At 39.2% G+C, this 23,332-nt stretch overlaps 1 protein-coding gene across 7 annotated transcripts in view; it reads left to right on the plus strand.

The window, feature by feature from the left end:
* Positions 1–23,332, plus strand: part of LCOR (ligand dependent nuclear receptor corepressor) — a 72,206-nt gene that overhangs the window by 26,405 nt on the left and 22,469 nt on the right. For 3 of the 7 annotated variants that reach the window (XM_053389464.1, XM_053389465.1, XM_053389466.1), the window contains 3 exons: positions 6,563–6,695; positions 8,090–8,377; positions 12,836–12,929. In XM_053389464.1, the coding sequence (XP_053245439.1) occupies positions 6,563–6,695; positions 8,090–8,377; positions 12,836–12,929 (515 nt within the window). Of the gene's footprint in view, positions 1–6,562; positions 6,696–8,089; positions 8,378–12,835; positions 12,930–15,908; positions 23,045–23,332 lie in introns of those variants that run through there. The other 4 variants (XM_053389469.1, XM_053389470.1, XM_053389467.1 and 1 more) reach the window with 2 other exon arrangements.

The raw sequence follows: 23,332 nt of genomic DNA on the forward strand, positions 1-23,332 counted from the left end.
CAGAACAGGGAACAGGGATTCAGGCTGTGCTGAATGGGGGTAACACTTCCTTGAAGACACAGGTTTGCAGTTTCGGTGTGCTCTTGAACTTAGCCCTGGGCCTGGATGCCCAGGTCTCTGTAGGGGCAAGAAGTGCATTTGCACAGTTAAAGATTGTGTGCCAACTGTACCCCTTGATCAATGGCCACAGTGATATACTCCTTAGTTACATCCCATTTGGATGCCTGTAACACACACTACACTTTGCAAACTTCAACTGGCTCAAAGAGCTGCAGCCAGATTGGGGCCCAGGGTTGGTTATAGGAAGCATATGTCTCCCTTACTATAACAGCTCCGCTGGCTACCAGTCTGTTTCCAGGCACAATTCAAAGTGCTGGTTACAACCTATAAAGCCCTACAGGGCCTAGGTCCAAGCTATCTGAAAGACCGTATTCCCTCATATGAACCTTCCTGGGTTCATATGAGAACTTCAGAGGAGGCTCTTCTCTCAGTTCTGCCACCCTCACAGGCGCGCTTGGTAGGGAGCGTTATATACTGCCAACTCATAAAATATCAAGGTGATGTACAACAGTATATACAATAAAACATAACATGCAATGAAAACTAAAAAACCCCAATAGTAATTGTTAAAATGACTGGCTAATCAGGAAAGTTTAAATAACTTCATAAACCTGTCAGCATAAAAAGTTATTCATGAGACACCCGAAAGTCAGTAGCGAGGATACCTCATGAATCTGTGGTGGAAGAATATTCTACAGCATGGGCCTGGAAACACTAAATGCCCAACCTCTGGTTGAAGCCAGTTGGACCTCTGTAATTCAGGGAACAACTAATTGCTCCTCTGGATTATCTTAATGATTGAGTTTGGATATAAGGGCTCAGGTGGTCCTTAAGGTATCCTGGACTCGAGTTGTTCAGGGCTTTATATATTACCACAAGAGCCTGGAACCTGGTCCCAGTAGCAAATGGACAGCCAATGCAGATAGTTTAGCAGAGTTCTTACATGCCATTGGCAGTTTGCCTGCATCAGCAGTCTAGCCAGTTGGTCATCCATGCCTTGTAGAATGGCATATTAGGTGTAGATTCTGTGTATTACACTTGAGACGCTAGGATATTTAGGCTGTTCCTGGGAGTATATGGGTATGGTTTACATAAGCTCGTTCTTAGATGATGCTGGTGCCACTGATAATTTTTTTGTACAAGGTGCAATATGCTGAATAGATTTCTTGCTGGCAACAGTTTCAGTTGGTAAAGGATAGAGGTAGCAGAAAGGCAATTTATTTGAGGCAGTGGGGCAAGAGCCTAGCTGTGTGAGAGCAACATCCCAACCTCAACTCCTGAGCTTTGTCTTGTTGGCCCTGTTTCACTAATCAGAATAGTGGAGCACAAAATTTGGGTGCAATATGTTGTTTGTTCATGAGTTCATTGCCCCATAACATAGTTTCCAAGTGCAGTTATTGGTGTCCCCAACTGTGAAGTCCCACAGAGGATGGGGAAACTAGCTGGAGTGGTTGACAGTTTAATGACCATTGTGGATGGATTGAGTCAGTGAATGCTCAAATCCCCAGGTCATTTCTCTCTTTGTGTTCATTTTCCATCTTCCCCTGTATTTTCACTGTTGGCCATTCATTCTGTATTTTATGAGCCTAAGATTTTAAGGTGTTTTAATGATTTAACTGTACACCACCTTAGTTTTTTTAAATGAGTTGGTGGATTATAAATAAAAATAATTATTTGGCTACATTCTACAAGTTGGCACTTCTAGGTGAGGCAGGAATGAGGGGCCTGCCAGATCATCATGGCTGATGAGGAGTGACTACTCATTGGGAAGATGTTAAACTCCATTCTGGTGGCTATTGCAGCAAGGCAGTTTGTGCCTCAGTTATCCCTTTGTGGGCACTGTTACATACACATGATATGTGTGAAGTCTGTGGTGGTGTGCAGGAGAGGTGTTCCTGCGCTCAAACCACCTCCAATAGTGTCAAGTAAATGGATTAACTAATTCAGCTCTCTCAGTTCTTCTGGTGGTTTCAAGTAGTGTGCAAAGGATTGCTTCTTCTCCAGGCTATCTTAGCTGTTTGTGTGATACCAAGTAGGGAAGCATCCTTGCCTTAGTGGGTATTGCATCGTAGTTTGCAATGCAAAAAAGATGCATGCCAACAGTAGTATCAGATAGTTTGCACCTGGGATGCATGGTGCCCTGATGGTGGAACTCCCTTACCCTTCATTTACAGTTGACGACAGTGCTTTTTTCTGGGGGTACTCAAGGTTACGTAGTACCAGCACCTTTTTTCCTAGAAGAAAAGCACTGCTTAAAAATGTGGCACTTAATGTAACAACTTCATGGTGAGTACCGGCACCTTTTTTCTAGAAGAAAACACTGGTTGGTGGCAACTCTTGTTAGCTTTCAGCACTAGTTGAAGACCTACTTAACCACCTGGGCTTTGGATTGAATCTGTGTCACTGCACTTTCTAAATAGCTATTGAACTATGTATGTTTTATTGTTCATTGAGTGCTTGATTTTTAATTCATTTTATTGTTTTATACTCTTGTTTCAGATCATTTTATTAAGAAAAGTAGGTACCAAATGTGTGTGTGTGTGTGTGTGTGTGTGTGTGTTCGTGTGTGTTCATTGCAAAGGAGTGGATTGGTCAGTGCACAAGAAAGCCTCAATCTGTATCCCCATCTCATCAGTCTTGCTGAGGAATCCATGACCCATACATGCTCCTCTTGTCATTGTGGTCACCTTATATTCTCCATAATTGAGGTGGGGTTTAGATGTTGGAAAATTTAATGTTAGGGACTGTATGCAGCTTTCCAGAGGAGCATATTGCACTGAAGTTATTTTTTATTTATTTAATATTTATTTTCAGTCTACTACAACAAAAGACTACTAAGTAGTTTACAGTAGGCAGTCATAGTTTACTTTAGTCATGATTATTCTGCCATGTATTTTCTGGTTGTGCTCCTTATGCAAGAAAGGATAGTATAGAGTTGTTAGATCAAGCACTGCTAGTGAGCAGAGTGCTTGAAATCCAAGGCCTTGGTTGTGCTTGGCATTCCTTTAGTAGCTTCTCCTGGGCGCTTACCTGGGTATAAACATTTCTTGATCTTGGTGCTGATCATTTGCCCATCCCTGTTCTGGGTGTATGTTAAGATACACTTTGGTGTTAAACTGCCCTCCCCCTCCCTTGGTTACCTGTGCTGGTGCTTTGTGTTGCATCTTGTGCTTCAGCTTAAGAGTTGAAAATTCTGTTTGGCATTTGTGTCCAGAATCCTAATGCAGATCATAATGCAGATCCTTCAGCCTTGCTGAAGCTAAAGTAGGATTGGTTCTGGCCAGTGCCTGATTGGCAAAGCACTTGGGAACCCTATCTATGCACTGTTGAGTTGCCTTGTGGAAGAATGTGTGACATGAATAAATACTGTAGCATTCCTTGGGAAAGTCAGAACACACAAATGTAGAGAGCCAGTGTGGTGTAGTGGTTAAGAGCGGTAGTCACGTAATCTGGGGAACCGGGTTCGCGTCTCCGCTCCTCCACATGCAGCTGCTGGGTGACCTTGGGCCAGTCACACTTCTTTGAAGTCTCTCAGCCCCACTCACCTCACAGAGTGTTTGTTGTGGGGGAGGAAGGGAAAGGAGATTGTTAGCCGCTTTGAGACTCCTGAAGGGGAGTGAAAGGCGGGATATCAAATCCAAACTCTTCTTCTTCTTCTTCTTCTTCTTCTATTTTTTTTGTTTTCTGTAGCACTTTTTTATCAGCACCCTGTTATCCTTGGGTTTGTGTACAGTATATTTTCACTAAAGTTTCCCATAGCCAAGTTCTTTCTTGTGATCCTATGTATTGTGGTTCTATAGGTCAAGAGTGGTGTAAGCCCTTGCTGTAATCTGGATACATGAGATATCCTTCACTGTTGCTTTTTTGTACCAAGGTTTGCTGGGGCTACATAATACCCTACCTAGCCTTAGTCTGAGGGTGGTTGATGTTTTGGAACTGTTGAGCATATTGTGTTTTGTGTTATTAGCCTATGTTTGACAGTGTGCTATATACCAGCACACAGGGTGGTTCATTCCTTGAAGACATTTGGTGCCTAACTGTCATTGATCCACTTCTTTATTCCTTCCTTACAATTCCTTTTCGATCCATTTTTGTCCTTCACCGCTATAACACCATATTCAGTTGGCATATGTGGACAGCAGCAACCCTATTCAATGAAGCCAGTGTTACTGAAAGTATTTTTTAAAAAGTGTTGTGAGTTCTTTACTGATATATACTAACATTAGGTACCTTGTTCTATGCAAGGGATTTTTACCTGTAAGGAAAGGATGGATTTTCAGACAAAGCAGAATAAAGTAGAGTCTTAAAATTCATGTGAGCACTTCTGTTTCAAAAATTGAATCAAACAGGCAGCAAGGTAAACTAAATTGTGCCAAGAAAAAAATAAAATTATTTAGCCTTTATAAATTATGCATAGGTTGAAGAGCTTAAGCCAAGCTGCTTATTTTGCATAATTCTGGCAAGGAGTTATGTGGGATATTAAAGGTATAAGTTGCCTGAAGCACTTGGGAGAGTGTTTCTTAAGACATGCGAGACACTTTACCTCATACCCAATCTCTTAACAGGCATTGATCATATATTTTAAAGTCCTTTCTTTTTCTTTGTTCCCATTGTATGTGTGTGTTGAAGGGCAATGTTTTGATGACCTTTCGGATCCTTTCGGATTAAGAACCTAAAAATGGATCTGTCCATTCTGTTGTGCTCAGCATTCTGTTTCCAACAGTGGTGAATAATAACTAGAAAGCTCAGAAACAGAACAGAATGATAATGGGAGACACCCATGTTTCAGTTCTAGACTTGGATTCTAAAGGGTATGTTGCTTCTTGAACATGAGCATAACATTTAGGTAATGTGTCTAATATTCATTGATAGGTTTATATCTACTAGACCCCATCTTGTCTTATAGAAATTTCATATTATTTATATATTGTGTGGGGTGAAATAATTATTTATGAGAACCTACAAATGGAAAGAGGTGTGTTTCTCCCCCTCCACTTATTTTGTTACATCAAAACTAGGGTGAGCACACCATCTTGTCATTCTCTTCACTATAGTACAAGAAAGGCTCTACCGAGCATTTCTTTTCATTTCCATCTATAACATTCAGGAACTACTTACATGTGCTCCCATAGTTAAAGCAATATTTCAAAGGCTGTGACCTTGATTATCATTTGTGCACCTTTACTACTTCTATGATACCTTTTGGAGATACTCACTTGCCAGTATGGTTTAACATCTGTATAATGTCACTGGGTTGAGATGGTTAGACTATTGGAAAGAGTTGCATGTGGATAACATCAAACTACAATTTTTCTTTATTTTGGATCCAGCAGCATCTGTCCTCATCCTGCACAAATACCTACAGACTATTTTGGATAAGAATTAATCAACAGGGATTTAATGGAGACAGGGGGAAATTCCTGTTGAATGTAATAACACTCCTCTTAAAGAACCTGGTTTGCTGCTTGGCAATATCTTTTGAATCCAGGTTTCTTCTTGGAAAGGCCAGGTGGCAACCATGGCCAGGAGTGCTATCTAGTGGTTGCATATGGAAAGTAGGGACTTTGTAACTGTTTCCTGTATTAGTGATTTCACAGACTGCTGTGCTTGATGTGGGATTTCTTTTAAAGAGGTCTGTTTCAGATGTAAAGTTCCCAATTTCTTAAATAGGGGTAAGAGCATTAACAAACTGAATTTCATTGTGTGCTTATGATTGGGTTCTCAGACAGTCATTTTTTCATGAAATCTTGACTCTGGAGATTTAAGTTCAACCTTGACAGAAAATGGATAGGTTTGACCTCAGTGTTGATCAGTTTCCTTAGGTACTTTGGATGTACTCTCCCTAAATATAGTTTATGAGTAGTGTGGAAAGGGACTTTTAGGTGGGTGGGAGGAGAAAAATGAAGTAGTTTTTTTTGGAGGGCAGGAGAAAATGGTAAAATTTTCAAGACTGGGGCGCAGAACTTAGTAGTAAAAGCAGCAGTGGCAACATAATCCCCCCACATATTTTCCTTGAACCAATTTTCCCCTGCCCCGTCACATAATGTAGAGTTGCAATCAGCAGCCAGGCAGGTTGCCACTCCACCCCCCCCCCCCATGCCTTGGTTGGAACAACCCTGTGTTTGATCAGTTTGAAGTGAAAATTTTGAGTACTTTTCCTTATATGGTAAATTTTATTAAATAATGAAAAGATGGTTCTACCTTTCTTGTTTTGTATTTAATATTGTGACTTTGTTGGTGCATTCATAATTTAAGATGAATTAAGATCCTGAATATATTTACTCAGATGTATCTGCCACCAAGTTTAGTGGAAACTGTTTCTTAATAAATGTGCAGCCCTAAATGTTAAGCAATGAGAGATGGCTGACAAATTCTGACATATATTCCAAATTGTATCAGATTAAATTGTATCACTGTCTTTACAGTGAGCAGTTTTTTTAAAGTAAGCATAAAAAAGAAGAGGTGTTTATATTTTTACATTTGTATTAAATATTTTTCATAGGAACACTTAGTCAGTCTGGATGAGCCAGCTTTGGAAGTTGGGCACCAAGCTCTGCTTAGACAAGAGCAAGCGAAAATCATTCGGTTCGAGAGGCAAGCGGAAGAATTTATCCATGCAGTCTTTTATCGAAAAGGTTGGTCATGATGAAAGAATGAAATCAATACTCTAACTGGCTTGCATGCTTGGCTAACTGATCTTTTTAATATACTTTTTTTGAGATAGCCATGTATTATTTCCATAAAATCTCAAGGTTTTTTATCTGTACAAATAATCTATAAAAGACACTGGTTGACACCTTTAAATATATCTTGCACCTGACATGCTTCCCAAGCACTTCCCAGAGGCCCAACAATTACCTGGTTTTCAGGAATTTGTGAAGTGCTGCATACAGGGAAGAACAATACTTTTGAACTATCTCCTGAGTCCTTTGACTCCTGTGGCCCAATGTTGATGTATCAATCTGGTGGTGTTATTGTGATGTTAGATGATTGACATTTGGGCAGTCCTACCCACCTGTTAGAAGTTGGCTCACAGAGTTGAGGGGAGATAAAGTTCTGTCCCACTGGGCCCGAAAGGCTCACCACCCTCTGGGTAGTTTTTGCTCTAAATTTTGTCTCCATGCAGCGGTGCCATGTGCTTTTTTTCTAGAAAAAGAGGTGCCATGAACACTTCTCTTTTTCTCTTATAATGACAATCACACCCACCTGGAACTGAGTTCTGCTGAGTTCTAGCTGAAAAAAAGCCCTTGTAGTGCCCAAGATTTTTCAGGCAGCTGGACTGGTGGGAAGAGAAGAATTTTAGGGAGTTACTAATAACAGCATTTACACAGCAGAGTTTGTGTTCAAAGTACCGTACATATATTATGTCAGAACCAGTAAATAGGCAAATATTATATCCATGTGGTTGTGGGGAAGGTAAGAAAAATTGTGGATTTAAGATGGCTTGTCTAATTCTACCTAGAGAATTTCGGCTTAGGTGAGATTCACATTGATAATTTATTAGTTCGTGCTCTTTAGCCCAGCTTATTTTGATGACAGATTATTGCAGACCTAGAATTCAATTTGGTCTCTGTCTTATGTTGGTAAAGGGCTGCTATACTGGAATGTGATTCTTTAAACCTCCATACAAAGAAATACATGCTTTATTTGCCTCCCTCTTTCCAGCATTGAAGAAATTATTTCATTCTTGTGAATGTATTATATCATTTTTAAATTCTCTGTGTTAAAAATTGGGCATTGTGATCTTAAGGAGCTGGTGCAGACATAATGGCTCTTTTAAATGCAGTTAAGAGAGGGAGCTGTAGGGAATGGGTGCACAATTCTATAAGTTGCTTCAGATCTTGAAGATGCTGTTAAGAGAGCCCCTGATGTAAGATCTGTGCCTTTTTATTGTCTTGCAATTGCATGTTAAAATATTGTAGCTTTTTTTAATTAAAAAAACCCACAACCCTCAGTATCGGAAGTTGTCTTGGTTTAAAATTTGTTCTACATAAAACTTCCTTCTTATTTATTTTATTTTACCATGTAGACAGTCATAGGGTCTCTGACCCCAACATTCCCCTAGTGGCCCGTGAGATCATGCAGCGGATGATTCGACAGTTTGCTGCTGAATATACCTCAAAAACTAGCTCTACTCAGGACTCCAGCTCGCCCAATAGCACAAAGAACCAAAGCCTGCTGAAAGCATCTCTGGTAGCCTCATCCCCTGTGGGTGCAACGGCTCAAAATCCTGTGCTCAGCAAACTTCTCATGGCTGACCAGGACTCGCCCTTGGACCTCACTGTCAGAAAGTCTCAGTTGGATCCTAGCGAACAAGGTATGCCACATTTCTGTTCATAGCCCCTTGCAACCATTTGCAATTTGCTGGCCATTAATGACTAAGTAAATCATAGAAAGGAAAGAAGAGAGGCATGGATTGATTAGTAGTGCATAAAGGAATGAAGAAAAGCTGTGCTGAAAATGGTGCGAAAGTGCTAACAGCTATGTGCCCTCATTTTATTAAGCATATTCCAGATGGATGCTGGGTCTGCCAGAAAAGAAACTTACTCTCTGGGAAATTTACTTCTGCTGAATTAATGGGTTTGATAGTGTACTTCCAGCCTCCATGTAGTGAATTGTGCCTGTAATCACACTTGGCAAGTATTTTGGCAATTTGCTCATAAGCAGAATGCCTGTAATTGGAGCTGAATACTCAAATTGTCTTACAGCAGCCGCTTAGTAAAGGCTGTATTATTTACTTAAAATATAGTCCTTCATGTCAATTGTAACTTTCTTTGTGTGTTTAATTCTTTGTGTATGACATCTTTTAAGTATGTGGTATCCTACACATTGGGACATGGGTAGTGCTGTGGGTGAAACCACAGAGCCTAGAACTTGCCGATCAGAAAGTTGGCGGTTCGAATCCCCGCGACGGGGTAAGCTCCTGTTGCTCGGTCCCTGCTCCTGCCAACCTAGCTGTTCGAAAGCACGTCAAAGTGCAAGTAGATAAATAGGTACCGCTCCGGCAGGAAGGTAGACGGCGTTTTTGTGTGCTGCTCTGGTTCTCCAGAAGCGGCTTAGTCATGCTGGCCACATGACCCGAAAGCTGTACGCCAGCTCCCTTGGCCAATAAAGCGAGATGAGCGCCGCAACCCCAGAGTTGGTCACGACTGGGCCTAATGGTCAGGGGTCCCTTTACCTTTACCCTACACATAAGAGTGTGTCTTCTGGTGAAGGGCTTTAAACAAGATCCACAGATTTTGACTGACCTTGGTAGCCAGGAACCAGTTGTGGTTATCACTGACCCTGTTCTCCACCTATTCTTCTGACATGCAAAGGAGATTTGGTGCAGGGTCAGGACCTTGTGGCTTGTGTCATTCTGAGCCCCAGAAGCATTAGCACTTCTCACTGGTTCCAGGTGATTCTGAAGTCTAGGGCAAAGTCAAACAAGAGACTTCACCTTTCCCCCAAGTTTCAGCCTTAGTTAAATTACTGTAACTGCCTCACCAGACTTTGGAAATACTGATGCTCTGTCCACTGTCATGTGAAATCAACGCTTCTTGGGTGTTTTAGAAGAAAGATGGAATTTTGTTCCTGACCTTCTGGAACACTTGGAAGCAGAGGAACTTCTCATTGATTCCAGGTGTAGGTTTCCCATAGGCATCAGATGAGCCAATGTGAGAACAGGATGCTTGACTTAATGGGTCATTGGCCTGATCCAGGAGGCTCTTACATTCTTCCCAAGTCCCGAACATCATCAGAGATGAGCCCCACCTTTCTCATCTTATGCTGGAGGTAGCAGGTGGTTGCCAGCATCTTAAGATATGGTAACTGCATTTGTCAACCTCTGATTGTGGTGCTTATGTTAAAAGAAAACCTTGGTGTTGACCAAGTGCTTTTGAAAGAACAAATGCAAGGTTGAAGCAGTTGAACATTTTGTTCTTTTCCCTTGGAAGTGAACATATACACAGTACTTTTAATGGACCTGAAGAATTTTGTCCATCTTACATTATAATGTATGTTTATTTTAATGCATTTTAGAGACGAGAGAAATCCATAAGCTATTGAAAGCAATTGTCTGCCCTAAAGTTGGATTATTTTGTATGCCACTTGGACTTTGCTGAAAAGTCAATACATATGTGTTAGAAAATAAAGCACTTTAAAATATTATTGTCTAGCATTTTCTTTTTAGCTTTCTTAAAAACCTTAAGAAATTTTCACATACAGCTTAAGCAACTTTCTAAATCATTACAGTTAGGTAATCTACAGTGCGATCTGATACATGTTTACTAACTAAAATCCCACTGTGTTCAATTGTGCTTTCTCCTAAGGGAGTGTGCATCAAATTCCCACTTTAAACCTGTAACTTCTTTGCTTTGTTTTCATAGAAAGCTGAAAAAACCATTCATTCTTTCCATTCTGGTTTTCTTGAAAACATAATTTGTTTGCCCACTTGGCTTTCTGGGCTCAAGGCTACATATACCTATTCCTGTAGCATTTCCTCATATAATTTACCAGAGAGAGTTCCACATATATACAGAATCCACTAGCTTTTAAACACTTTCTTAAGATATGGAACCAAAAACTTGACCCACTAGAAATAATGTCTTACTGACAAATACTGTTATTACTTAAGTCTTAATGTAATGCAAATTAGAATTAATCTTTGTCACAGGTTGATGTTGTTGAGTCACACTTAATTTTGTTAGCTACTGTAAGCCTCAAATCCTTGTAGCTGGCTATTCCCCACTTCTGCATGTTACTTCATATGTGTAAAACTTCACCTACACCAGACACAGATGAAAAGTGATAGTGAAAAGGATTGTGAATCTCTGCCTTGGAAGAATAACATGGGTCTTCTAGTTGGTTTTCTCGCAGAACCAAAGAAGTATTTAATTGGACAGGGTGTAACAAGGTACTGCCCCATCTCTCTATTAATAAGTAGACCTTTTTCAGACCTTACTCTGGCCCCTTAAATTGCAAAAATACATGTTGAAAAACTAAATATTCTTTATTGTTAAACAGTATAGATGATCTTGAAATTTAGGTTTGCTTTAAATAACATTGCTTTGAATAATTATGAACTTGAATGTTTTCCATTTCTGTGAGCCAAATACTACATTTTAGCATATATATGCATGGACAGCAAATATTAACAAACCTCCTTAACTGTACTAATAATGTTGTTACAAACAGACTTGAAACAGTTCCAAAACTGTTTTGATAGAGGAGAGAATAGAAAGATTTAGATTCATAAAAAAGTTCTGGATAAGAGTCTTAAAGGTGGCCTGTACAACCATAGCTTTGTTACTTATTTGCTAGAAAAGGAGACACTGTTTCACTGAGCTGCAGCTGCTAAAAAGTGAGTTCCTGTGTGCATTAGAAGTTGCTGTATACTCCATATGCTGGGAATGGAGTTGGATCCCTTGAGAGTTTAGGTGTTATATGAAACACAGCAATAATTCATTGAGAATCTACCCAGCTTATTAAGAAAAAGAAGATAGAATCTATCCTGCTTGTAGGATGCGGGCACCTGTAAATTTACACGTTGGCAAATTGTCTGGTAACTACTCTACACTTGCCACCACTTACCCTTCCTCTTTCCCACTGGCTACCTCTTAAAAGTTGTTAGTAATAACAAGTAGCTTGTTACCTTCCAGAATTGTGCAGCTTTTAAGAATGTTTATACTTAAGCTTCATGGGAGATAGGCTGTAGTCTTTGTGTAGAAAAAAATGATTTCATCAAGCTTACTAGTTAGTCTTCCACTAATGGCTAACAATATCTCAATTATCTTATAAATGCAAAATATATTATTACATGACTTTTAAAATCCAGTCACATGACTTTCTACCATCTGCCTTGGAACTTGCAAAGCTAGCATTGCTGAACTAGTTATCTCTGTTCTAACTGAATAGCTCATGGACTGAATATCTGGACTGCAGCACTTTTTAAAAAGCAAGAATAGTGGTAGCCAAAGTGGTGCACTCCAGATATTGTGGGGTACAACTCCAGATATTGTGGGGTACAACTCTCATTACCCCAGCCAACATGGCCAGTGGTCAGGGATAATAGAAGTTGTAGTCTACAGCATCTGAAGAATGCCCTGGAAGCTATCCCATTAAATTGTATTGTTTTTGCTAAATTTAAAGATGGAATATAAATATATTAAATAAAATGAAGTGTACCCAGAAAATACTTAATACGAAAGCTGCAGTTTGTTTGCAATAATAATTGTAAGGCAATAATTTCTCCACTCTTGCTCCATTTTGTAGTTCTTGAATTAAACACTTGTTGAGTTTTCTTTTATGGGTACATGAACTTCGGTTCTGCTTGTTAAGATGTTTTTTCTTTCCTGTTCTGCTTTGTGTCTTACTTGAAACTATCAATACATAGACTACATCTTATGGTGGATAACAAGAAGTACACATGCTCAAAAAGAAGTAACTTGATCCACTTTTCAGACATTATGAAGTATATGCAGAGAACTATGTTTTGAAATTAACCTGCATTCTGTGCTCTCAGATATAATGGGTTCATACTGTTTAATCTACCATTAATATTTTATTGAATGAAAGTAATAATATCGATATGTCCTTAACAAAACAAAATAAGGAAAATAAAATAATGGCTGATATATCAAGAGACTTTGGTTGAGGTTCAAGTAGGAAGTTCCAAAGCAACCCAAGATTAACTGAGACAGAGTTTCAGCCATAAAAACTTACCAAGTTGTATGTTTGTGTGTGTTTAGTTTTATTAATTTCTTCCTATTCTCAAGTAATTCTCATGTCTCTGCAGACGGAGTACTTGATCTGTCCACTAAGAAAAGTCCATGTGCAGGCAGCGCCTCCTTGAGCCATTCACCTGGCTGCTCCGCTACTCCTGGGAATGGGTAAGGGAAATTCTTAGTATCTTTAAGCTAAAACCCCCCTCAAGTTATTTGCATAACAACAAACTGAGGGTCAAATTCTTCCTTATTGCTTCCACAGACAGAGTTGATTTAACCCTTCAGAGTATAATTACATCTTGTTAAAACACCTTCTTCCAATCCTTAAATATGAAGTCAACTGAAAAATTAATTCCATTTCAGGAATACTTTGGTTTTGTACCTGATATATGAAATGTAGAGCTATGATCTTTCAACCTTTTAAAAATTTGACTATTTTGACTTCGTTCACATGCTCAGCCACACCTGTGCATTTGACTATGGGAGCATTGGGCCTATGAGTGGGCTAACAACTTGGCAGGGGTTATGTTGGGTGCCAGTTGTATGAACAACCATTTCCCCTTGAAGCTTATACAAATGACTTCTGCAGTTTTCATGATTGTAGCAAGTCAAAAAGTGTTATCACAATGCAGTTTCAGTGGCTTCATGTATGGGGTATCAGGTCATACAACCAGTGGCTGCACATGATCTTTGTTGGGTTGTGAACCTTTGGTAGTTCCATGCACATCCCACAGGTGATCACATGAGGCTTGATGAGTATCTGAACCCGATCTCAGCCTTTGATAGGATGGGATGATGGCTGCCTAGTTTGAATAGATCAGCAAACCAAACAGTGTTTCCTTTAGTAGTCAGAATGTTAGGCAAGGCCACTAAAGTAAAGATAGTGGTTGAACAAGAATTGTAAAATATTTGTTAGGATTTTTTTTTTATAACCTACTATTATAGTACAGTACTATAATTCCATTTGTTTTCTAATGACGGATTTGTAATTACTTACCTTGGAGCTGTTTCCAAGATGAATACTCAATAATTCAAACATTACTAATACTATACTATTATTAGACTTGTAGGCAGTTTCTGGGTGCAAATTTTTCTTGGTGAAGGTTATACAATCCCATCAACTTTGTATTTTTTGTTGCATGTGCTGATAGGGAGAAGATACATGAGAATAAAGAAATTTGGGGTGATACTTTAAAATGCTGCAATAGAATACATTTTTTGTATAATTTTAAAGCTAATTGGCCTTTAGAATATTAAGCGGCTGAATATAGATGTGGAATTACATAATCTTCAAGTTGCTGGACCTAGTGATATAAAAATAACCATTGTTGACAGTCACTGACTTATAACTGCAAAAGAGACATTTAAATTCCTCACAACATGGATATATTACTTAACCCTGTATGTCAGAACTCTAAACACTGTATTGTGAAGGAGAATATCAATTTCTGTTCCCTTTCTGAATATTCTAACAGGTTCTGTGCATTTAAAAAAAAAAGTGTTCCTACATGGCTGACTGAAAGCATCTTCAAGAGATCAGCATGTGTTTCTGCTTTGTACTGTTAAGTTAAATGTCAGTTAACTATTGCCCTTTGCCTTTCAAAGTGCTAGTTCAGGCTTCCTCAAACTCTGCCCTCCAGATGTTTTTGGCCTACAACTCCCATGTTCCCTAGCTAGCAGGACCAGTGTTCAGGGATGATAGGAATTGTAGTCTCAAAACATCTGGAGGGTTTGAAGAAGCCTGTGCTAGTTAATCTTTATATCTGGACAGTGATTCACTGTTTTAGAACTAGCTGAAATAGTCAATGCATGTTTAAAGTTCTGGTAGAAATTTATTATTTTCCTTGACACTGGGGTGGTTCTTGTTCTGAATTCATGTGGACTGTTCGTTACCAAATTAAGAATCTTCAAATCCTGAGTAATGTTTAATAGGCATTTGCTAAAGAATTAGGAAGTCCAAACTTGAATGTAAGTTCTTCCTTCTGCCTTGCTATGCATCCAAATCTTCTGTACGTTGTTGTTGTTGTCATCGTCGTCGTTATTGTTGTTGTTGATTAGATTTCTTACCTGCCCTTCATCATGAGGTCCTAGGGCAGGTTACAAAAATGTAAAAATACAATATTGAAATACAAATTACAGTAAAGAGAGTAAGGTGGGTCCTAAAATACATATCTCAGATGGCTAGGTTAAAGGGGTCTGTGAATATATAAAGGCTGTTTGCTAGATAGGATATACATAGTAATCATCTTAATGAGCAAAGTACCAAGAATGCATTGCATACTTTTTGTTCATATTATTTACAGGAAATGAAATAATTGTGTACATAAACAAGATTGATAGTCTGATTAGACTATAGATCATACTCTTTTTTAAAAATAGATTTAACCTGGATCTGTTTAATCAGTAAAGTTGGAAAGAGCATAATAAATAATACATATGTGGCAAGAAAATATCCTGCTTCTTTACCTAGGCATGTGAAAAACAGAATCAAATTGATATTTATGTGACTTATGATTAATTTTAAAAGGAAATGGAGTCTGAATTTGTGCAACATTTTTATTTGAGAACCATTCCGTTTTTCTGTTCTAATGTTTAATGCAAAATAAGCAAACACCTTTGAGTTCTGCTGAGCAGCAACTTTAGCATATATAGTGTTAATCCATGCCCTCCAGAGCTTTCAGCATTTTATAAAAAGTGCAGGTGGCTGGTGTGTGAGAGTATGCGTGTTGAATTTGCTGCATTTTGTCACTTGGCTTACTCTTTTATTACTGTACTTGTTTAGTGGTAACGTCACACTAGTAATACAGTCGTGAATAGACTCTAGCAAATGATTATTCCTTTCTAATCTATAATTAAGATGCTATTTTCAGACACTTGCGCGAAGCCTTTTCTGCTCCAAGATTTTGTGAACCCAACCAAAGACCAGCTGACAGGTTTCGTTTTTCTTTGCCCAAAAAGCTTCTCTTTATTTTTGAACAATTTTTTTTTAAAAAAACTGACTGCTGAGACTTAAAAAAATAAAAATAAAAACCCACAAAAGTGATGTTACCCAAGCAAGGTCTTCTAATAAAGGAGTGGCCCCCTCACCCATTCCTCCCTACCTGTGCAAGTCCTGCTCACATCAGTTTCCTTCCATCCAATTAGGCGACCTGGGAGACCCAGCCAGCACCATGCAGAGGGACTTCGGAGTGGTGATGGGGTGCCCCCGAGAAGTTGGCAGGATGGAACGAGGGAAGGGTCTGGCCACTCCACATCTCTCAAAGTTCCATTGGCTCGATCACTGCAGATAAGCGAAGAACTGCTGAGCAGAAACCAGCATGCTACAGCTGCCAGCCATGGGCCGTCTGGGCTGCAGAATCACGGACAGCACATGATACTATCCAGGGAGGCTTCTTGGGCAAAACCACACTACGAATTCAACTTCACCCGAATGAAATTCAGGGGAAACGGTGCACTCAGCAACATCAGTGACCTTCCTTTTCTTACAGAAAATTCAGCCTTTCAAAAAATGGCACTTCAAACTAAACAGGATGGGAAAAAGGACATGAGCCATTCAACTCCTGTGGATTTAAAGATACCACAAGTTCGAGGCATGGACCTTTCATGGGAGTCCCGTTCTGGCGACCAGTATAGCTATAGCTCTTTGGTGATGGGTTCACAAACGGAGAGCGCGCTTAGTAAAAAGTTAAGGGCTATCCTTCCGAAACAAAACAGAAGGAGTTTGCTGGATCCCGGACCAGACTCCTGGGGCTCAGATGCTGAGCAATCTACCTCTGGACAGCCATATCCCACCTCTGATCAAGAGGGAGATCCTGGCTCTAAGCAACCTCGGAAGAAAAGAGGCAGATACAGACAGTACAACAGTGAGATATTGGAAGAAGCGATCTCTGTGGTGATGAGTGGGAAAATGAGCGTCTCCAAAGCTCAGAGTATTTATGGGATTCCCCATAGCACCCTGGAATATAAAGTGAAAGAGAGGCTGGGCACTTTGAAGAACCCTCCAAAGAAAAAAATGAAATTAATGCGGTCGGAGGGACAGGATGTCTCTGTAAAGCTTGAGATAGATCCCCAGGGAGAGGCAGCACAGAGTGCGAATGAGTCAAAGGATGATTAGGGATGTTGTAGAGTGCCAATTACATTATAAACTGGGTGAGCACTATGGCATTGTTCGACTCCTGCTGTATGTACCCAACTCCTCTTCAGTCACTGGGTGCAGGACATGCTCCTTTGCAGTTCAGCAAAGACTTGTGTGGACACAGGGGGAAAAGGGTGCTCTGAATGTTGCATATTTGTAAATTTTCTGGCCCGGAATGGCTTAGAGCCCTCTTTTGTGTTTTTGTTTTGTTTTGTTGTTGGGGGATTTTTTTTTGGCCTTTTGCATGTTTCTCTAATATTCTATAGAGAATTGAGTTACCTCACAAAGAATGCAGACATGGAAGTGGACTGTTTGCCTCTTGAGCCTGCATGGACTTTCAGTTATTTTATTGGGTTTGCTTTCTTCATATGGCCTTTTTAAAAAAATCACTTTCTTGAGCTCTAGTACCAGACTTGTAAAACAAAAACTGGATAATTGCTTATAATTAGGCTTTCACAGTTTTTTTCTTCTTCGATCCAGTTGGCCTGAAAGAGAGTTTAAACTTTTAAAGTATGGCTAGTCATTTTGAATTCAGTGATTAGTGATTGGATTCCTAGTCAGTTGGGTCTAATCGGAGCCATTTTGTTTTAAATTCAACTCCTCCTTTACTATTTGCAATCTGCTTAGTGCTCACCCGGCGGGGCGGGTGGGAGTGGGATGGGGGAACTTTACATACACTACCTTCAGAATGCTTTGGTTCATTCCTTTGGAACACTACCTTCACTGTAATTGTGTTTGCTCTTTTGCAAAGGCGAGAGAGTTCAGCTTGCCTGCTTGAGGATGTAGCCTTATCTCAACACTCCATTCAGGAGCATCAGGGTACATTGAATGATATACTAGGGTATTCCTCACTTTAACAAAATAATGGCTTTTTTGTGACCTACGTGCTTTTTAACAGACTGGATTCTGAGTTTGCTAAACTGTGCGTTTCCAACATCTCGTTTAAAGAACTCTCTTCTGGGAGTCAGGAATACATATAACAGCTTACTGTAATCTTGGGCAAAAAACAAACAAAAATCCTCATCAAACCAACTGATCTCTAAACATACAACCTCAATAGTCGGCCTAAATAGTCATATAAATGAAGGATCTATGTTAATGTTCAGGGAAGAAATTTTTACAAATTTTAATAAAACCCATTATCAGATCACTCTGGTCTGACAGGCTGAGCATCTTATCTAGTTGTAACACTGTCAGGGTTGAACACCCAATGGGTGTTTCCTTTTTAAATACTACAGTTGCCAGTAGCAGGAAATGTGCTTGCATATCCTGAATTTCTGTTTTTATTTCATCCACTATTGATTTTAATAGGGGACTAGCACACACTCGCATAGGCAGATCACCACTAGCACTCCTAAATCCACAGTTCAGTCTTGTTAGTTGCAGAGGCATCTGAACATTCTTACATGTTAAGCTTTAAATAAAGCTTTCTGGACTTGCAGCTTCACTGAATCAGACTTAATGGTTCTTTGGGTAGAGAAACAATTTAATCTTAGCTGTGCAAAAGATTGGTAACACTCCACTCTACTGCTTTGCACAACCAAAAGAGGCAATGGAATTTGTATGTGAGACATCATTTGAGCACTGTTCTTAATTAGTTATCCTGTGTTAATGACTGAAAGTGGATGCTAAGATTCATAGGAAGAAGGCCTAGATAGCCCCAGGGCTGCTGCTTGAATTTGGGGGCAATTAATTGAGTTGGCCTTCTTGATTGGTTGATTGCTTCCCAGTAACCCACTGTATTCAAAGGTTAGGCACACCATTGCTGTCGTGTTAAATATGCACTTCTCATTCTTGAGAGAGACTGGGCTTTTGGCCCAGATATGCTTTGTACTACTGTTCTTAGACTTTTCTTTTTGTTTTGGTAGCTTAATGTGTTTCCATACTCAAAAGCAGAGTTCCTTTAGCTATCTAGGTGTCATCTCAGTACAGAAACCTGTTTGAAGCTCCATAGTGGTGTAGAAACTCTGCAATATACTCCAGTTTTTCTGGAAATTGCAATAAAAATGCACTGTTTTAAATTTGTGGTTTCATCTGCTATTGAAAGTGTGGGAGAAGATTTGCTGCAAGCTAGAAGTGTAACACTTGCATAGAGTTTTACTGTCAGAGGTTTAACCTTTTGTGGCTGTTTTTATTTAAGTGATGTATGAGTTGAGTTCCGTAAAACCTTGTCATAGTGTATGTGGAGTGCTCATTTTACTTACCTAAATATTTTCTATGTGTATCATTAAGTGGATGACAATCGTGCAGCAGAAAAATGGTGTGCCTACCCTTTAATGCTGCAGTTTAGAAAGAGAACTACTTGTACGTCATTTCAGACCATAGGTTGAGAACTGTAAATAGATAGTGATAGTTGCGTATTCTTATTGCTTTGGTTAGAAAATGAATTAAACAACCAAACACTTAATTTTCTCAGATAAAAGTCCTGGGACCTGACGATTGTAAGATTCCTATCTGCAAAGCTTTGAAATATAACACTTAATATCTGTGATCACTTCCTATTCAGGTAAAAAAAAAATCCCAGAAGCTTTGGAACAACCATATTTCCTCAAAAGGTCTCTGCTTAAATAAAGAAAAGGAAAAAGTAGGTTATTTTTAAAGCACTAATTGCATTACTTTTGTAATTGCAATATAAAATAGCCATTATTGTTTTGTGAAGCATGGTTGAAATTAGTTAGTTGTCCCTTTCTAAAATTTCAGAAGCCTCTCAAAAATAAACAAAAAGCTGCTGAATATTCAAAAGATATAAATATATCTATATTTTACCTTATTGTAGGTTTTGTAAACTTAGTCTGTAATATTCAGGTGCACCTTTTTAATGTTTAACTTTTGTTTAAGACTTCATCTCACCTGTTTTTGCCCAGGTGGCTCATCCTGTGACTGTATCTCACTCTAGATCCTAAGTGATTCACTGAAGTAAGACTGCTCTGACAGACGCCTTTGGTGCAGCTTTGAGTAGTATTTGGGAGCATCTTTCCTGTTAGGAAAAAATGGAATCAGTGTTTATCCATTAGCATGCTTAATTTTCTGCTGAACAGAAGTTTGCATGGCCAAAATCCTCAACTGACCATAGTTTGATGTGGGAAGATGTGGTTCGCTGCTGTCTTTGTAAGAGAAGCCTTGTTTTCTCCTGTTTTCCAGTGAATGGATGCTCATGTAACTTGTGCAAGACATAGGGCTTAGGCATTGTTTTCCCTGTCATTTTTGAGAGCATATTAAGGGGACAAGCCAAGTGCAATGCTCCAGAAATGGTGAAGTCTTTGGGAGGAAGAACTGGACATTTTGACCACATGTGTGTTAGATCCAGAACCAAAATTTGGTGGAATTATTGTGCATCTGTTGACGGTGTCATGTGCACCTGGATGACAGAATGAAACTGTGAACAGTATTTGTGGCAGCCTCTGCTTATACAGACCAGGTATCATGAAGGATAGGTTCTCCCTCTACTCCCAGCCTAGAAGACTAATGTTAGAGTGTGTTTGTGTAACGTTTAAAATCAAGTTCACTATTGTACTGGAATTTAGATGTTGCTTGGTGACCTTTTGCTACAGCAGGTTATACAGATGAGTAAGGCTTAGTGTTGTAGGGGTACAAGTGTGGAGTTAATTATTGTGCAGTTCTGTGGAGCGAGCCCAGTGTGTAGAAAATGTATCAGTTTTTACTTGGATCTGTAAAATATAAAAGCTCTTTCCTGGCGATCTGATACACTATTACCTCTGTCAGCCATTCTAGAACCTCATTTTCTGTGCCCCAGGCCTTTTTGTTTTCACTACAGCTATAAAGAATGGAAGTTGTAGGGTTTGGACAGTTGCCCTTACTTTATATATAGATATATATATAGATATATATATATATATAACCTCCAAACTCCTGAGTTTATTAAAAGGATTGAAAGATAACTCCTCCAGGGGCATGAAGATCCTCTTCTTGCATTAGCCAAATGCCCCAAGAATATGCCCTTGCTTCTGTATGGCCCTAGGACTGCTCCATACTGCCTGCTGCTCTGCCTCCAAAGGAAAGGCCTAGTCTGAATGTTTTCTTAAATATTTTCTAATGCAAATCTGGAATAAATTTTCATTATCCTTTAAGAATGAGATGTACCTTATAAACATGGTAGCAGTGCAGGTCTGCTTTGTTTCCTGTGGCTTATCCCAAAGCATATTGACAAATGATGAGGCAGTTTGAACTATGATCTCAGATGACACCATGATTGCTCAGAAACTGTCAGGAATTATTTATGCATTTTTTTTAAAAAAAAGTTTTCCCATGAAAACCTCCACACATTGGCTGTATTTGTGATCCCATTGACATCATGCTATTGATGTCTCATGGTAAGCTCCTTTGCAAGCCAAAAAAATGGAAAGGGAGTCAAATTTCATTGTGGTGTTGACAGGGAAAAGCAGATTCCACCCTCCATGTATAATAAATTTAGGATTAAATCTTCCTAAAGTCTCTGAGTGTCTCAGAGGTGATAAAGAGGATAAAGGCATGGCACCTGAGTGGGTTGGGGAAGCATTCCTAGCATTCCCCTTTCTTATCCAAAAGCACTTTGCTAGAACTCTAAAACAGAAACTTTTAAAAGTCTAGCTTTCAGCTCCATAGTGGGATGGTTCACATATTAGCCAAGGCTGCTTGAAGGACTTGGGCAGCCTTGAAAAGATAAACTTGACATACAAATAATTTTTTCCATATGCTTTCAGGCAAAAAAATAGGTGCTTCTAGGAAGTTATAGGGTTTCCATTCTTTGTGGATCAGGCATCTTTTGGTTTTCTCCCTTGCAGTTTCAGAAATGTAATTAAAAAAATCAACTTCCCTGCTGTCTGCAAATTACACATTTTGCAGTTGGCTTTTATAACACATGGGTGTCTAATGGCTTTCATAGTTGAATTTTAAAACACTGTGATTTAGCACCATTTTAACAAGTCTAGTCTCCTTCTAAATTCGCATGCTCTCTCCTTCTCTCCACACTTTCCACAGAAGGAGCTCAGAAACATTTGCTTTTGGTTTTAGTTAACTGTGGTATGTTTCATTCAAGCTAGGGTTTGTGGTTCAACACAGACTGGTTAGTTTAAAAATAAGCCACTTTCAAACCACGAGTTAAGCAGCTGGCTTCGTGACGTTAGCCAAAGCTAGTGTTAGACAACAATCCGCAGTTAGGATGAAGCGGCACACCCTACTTAACTAAAAGCAAACCAAAGCTTTCAAATTCTTTCCTGCTGTGCATTAGGAATGAAGAGAGGAAATACATGAGACCGGCAGGAAGCGAGGCTCATTCGCATAATACTAAACCATAGTTAACATTATGCCCAAATGTGGTCATTATATCTGTGCTCCATCAAACAAAATTTCCGAGTTTTTGATAAGTGAACAGTTTGGTAAATTGTCGTGGTGTATACCAGGGTTTGCCAAATTGGTTTATGAAGCATATGCAACTACTGGGCAGTTCAAGATTGTGAACAGAAAATCACTGATGGAGAATTTGGTGTACTAGAGATAGAGATTTTCTGTTCACTCCTTCCATCAAAAGCTTGCAGCTTCACATTAGGCCCAAAGGAGACAAAGAGAAGAATGCAGTGGTAGATATTTGGGCCTCTGACATCATGGGCTGGTAGGCAGAAGGAAGGAGCTGCAGACTGACCAGTTTCTGGGACTGACCTAGGGCTTGGAAGAGAGGGAAGGATTTGGAGATGTGCGTCTTTTGGCCCTTTAGCCTTATGGAGTTCTCAAACGTAGAACTTGGCAACCTCCTTGGAAATACACCATAGAATATCTAGTCATAAACTGAAATTTTGCAAGTGAGCAAGCTTTTGTTGAAGTCTAAAATTAAGCAGATACAGTTTAATTGGATGTAACAAGTATTGTAATGTTACTTTTGCAAATTTGTGGATGAATCTATGTAGGCACCTAAAATAATCCACAGATGCACTCAAAATACCAGAGAAAGAAAAACTCAAGTTGTTGGCCACTGCAGCATCTTTCTGACAGATATCTAGATTTGATTTAGTCAGAGTTTGTATAAGTCAGTAATATTTTCAAGCCTGCAAAATTACCTGTAATTAGGTAATGGTCTGAAAACATTCATTATAAAATTCTCAAATTATTAAACTGATTGCACAATCCGTTTTTATTAATACAAAGGTGTTTTTTTTTAAAAAGAAATCCTTAGAAAATTAGATGTTCCATCTCTTTATACAATAAATACATTGCGTCTTTGGTATTTCCTCTCCCACTCTAAAATTGTGGACATGCCACTTCAGCCTCTAATGTACCTCACATTTGGTGCTACACTCATCAGACCTTTACAGACTTGATAGAAAGATAGACAGACCATTAAAGCACTTGTCTGACCTGTTGTTGTTGTTTTTTAAAAAAAGACAGAAAAGGGACCTTTCAGCACTTTTACTGTTACAACTAGAGTCTTAATTTATCTGGT

The sequence above is a fragment of the Podarcis raffonei genome, chromosome 5 (assembly GCF_027172205.1).
Source record: "Podarcis raffonei isolate rPodRaf1 chromosome 5, rPodRaf1.pri, whole genome shotgun sequence".
Lineage (NCBI taxonomy): Eukaryota > Metazoa > Chordata > Lepidosauria > Squamata > Lacertidae > Podarcis > Podarcis raffonei.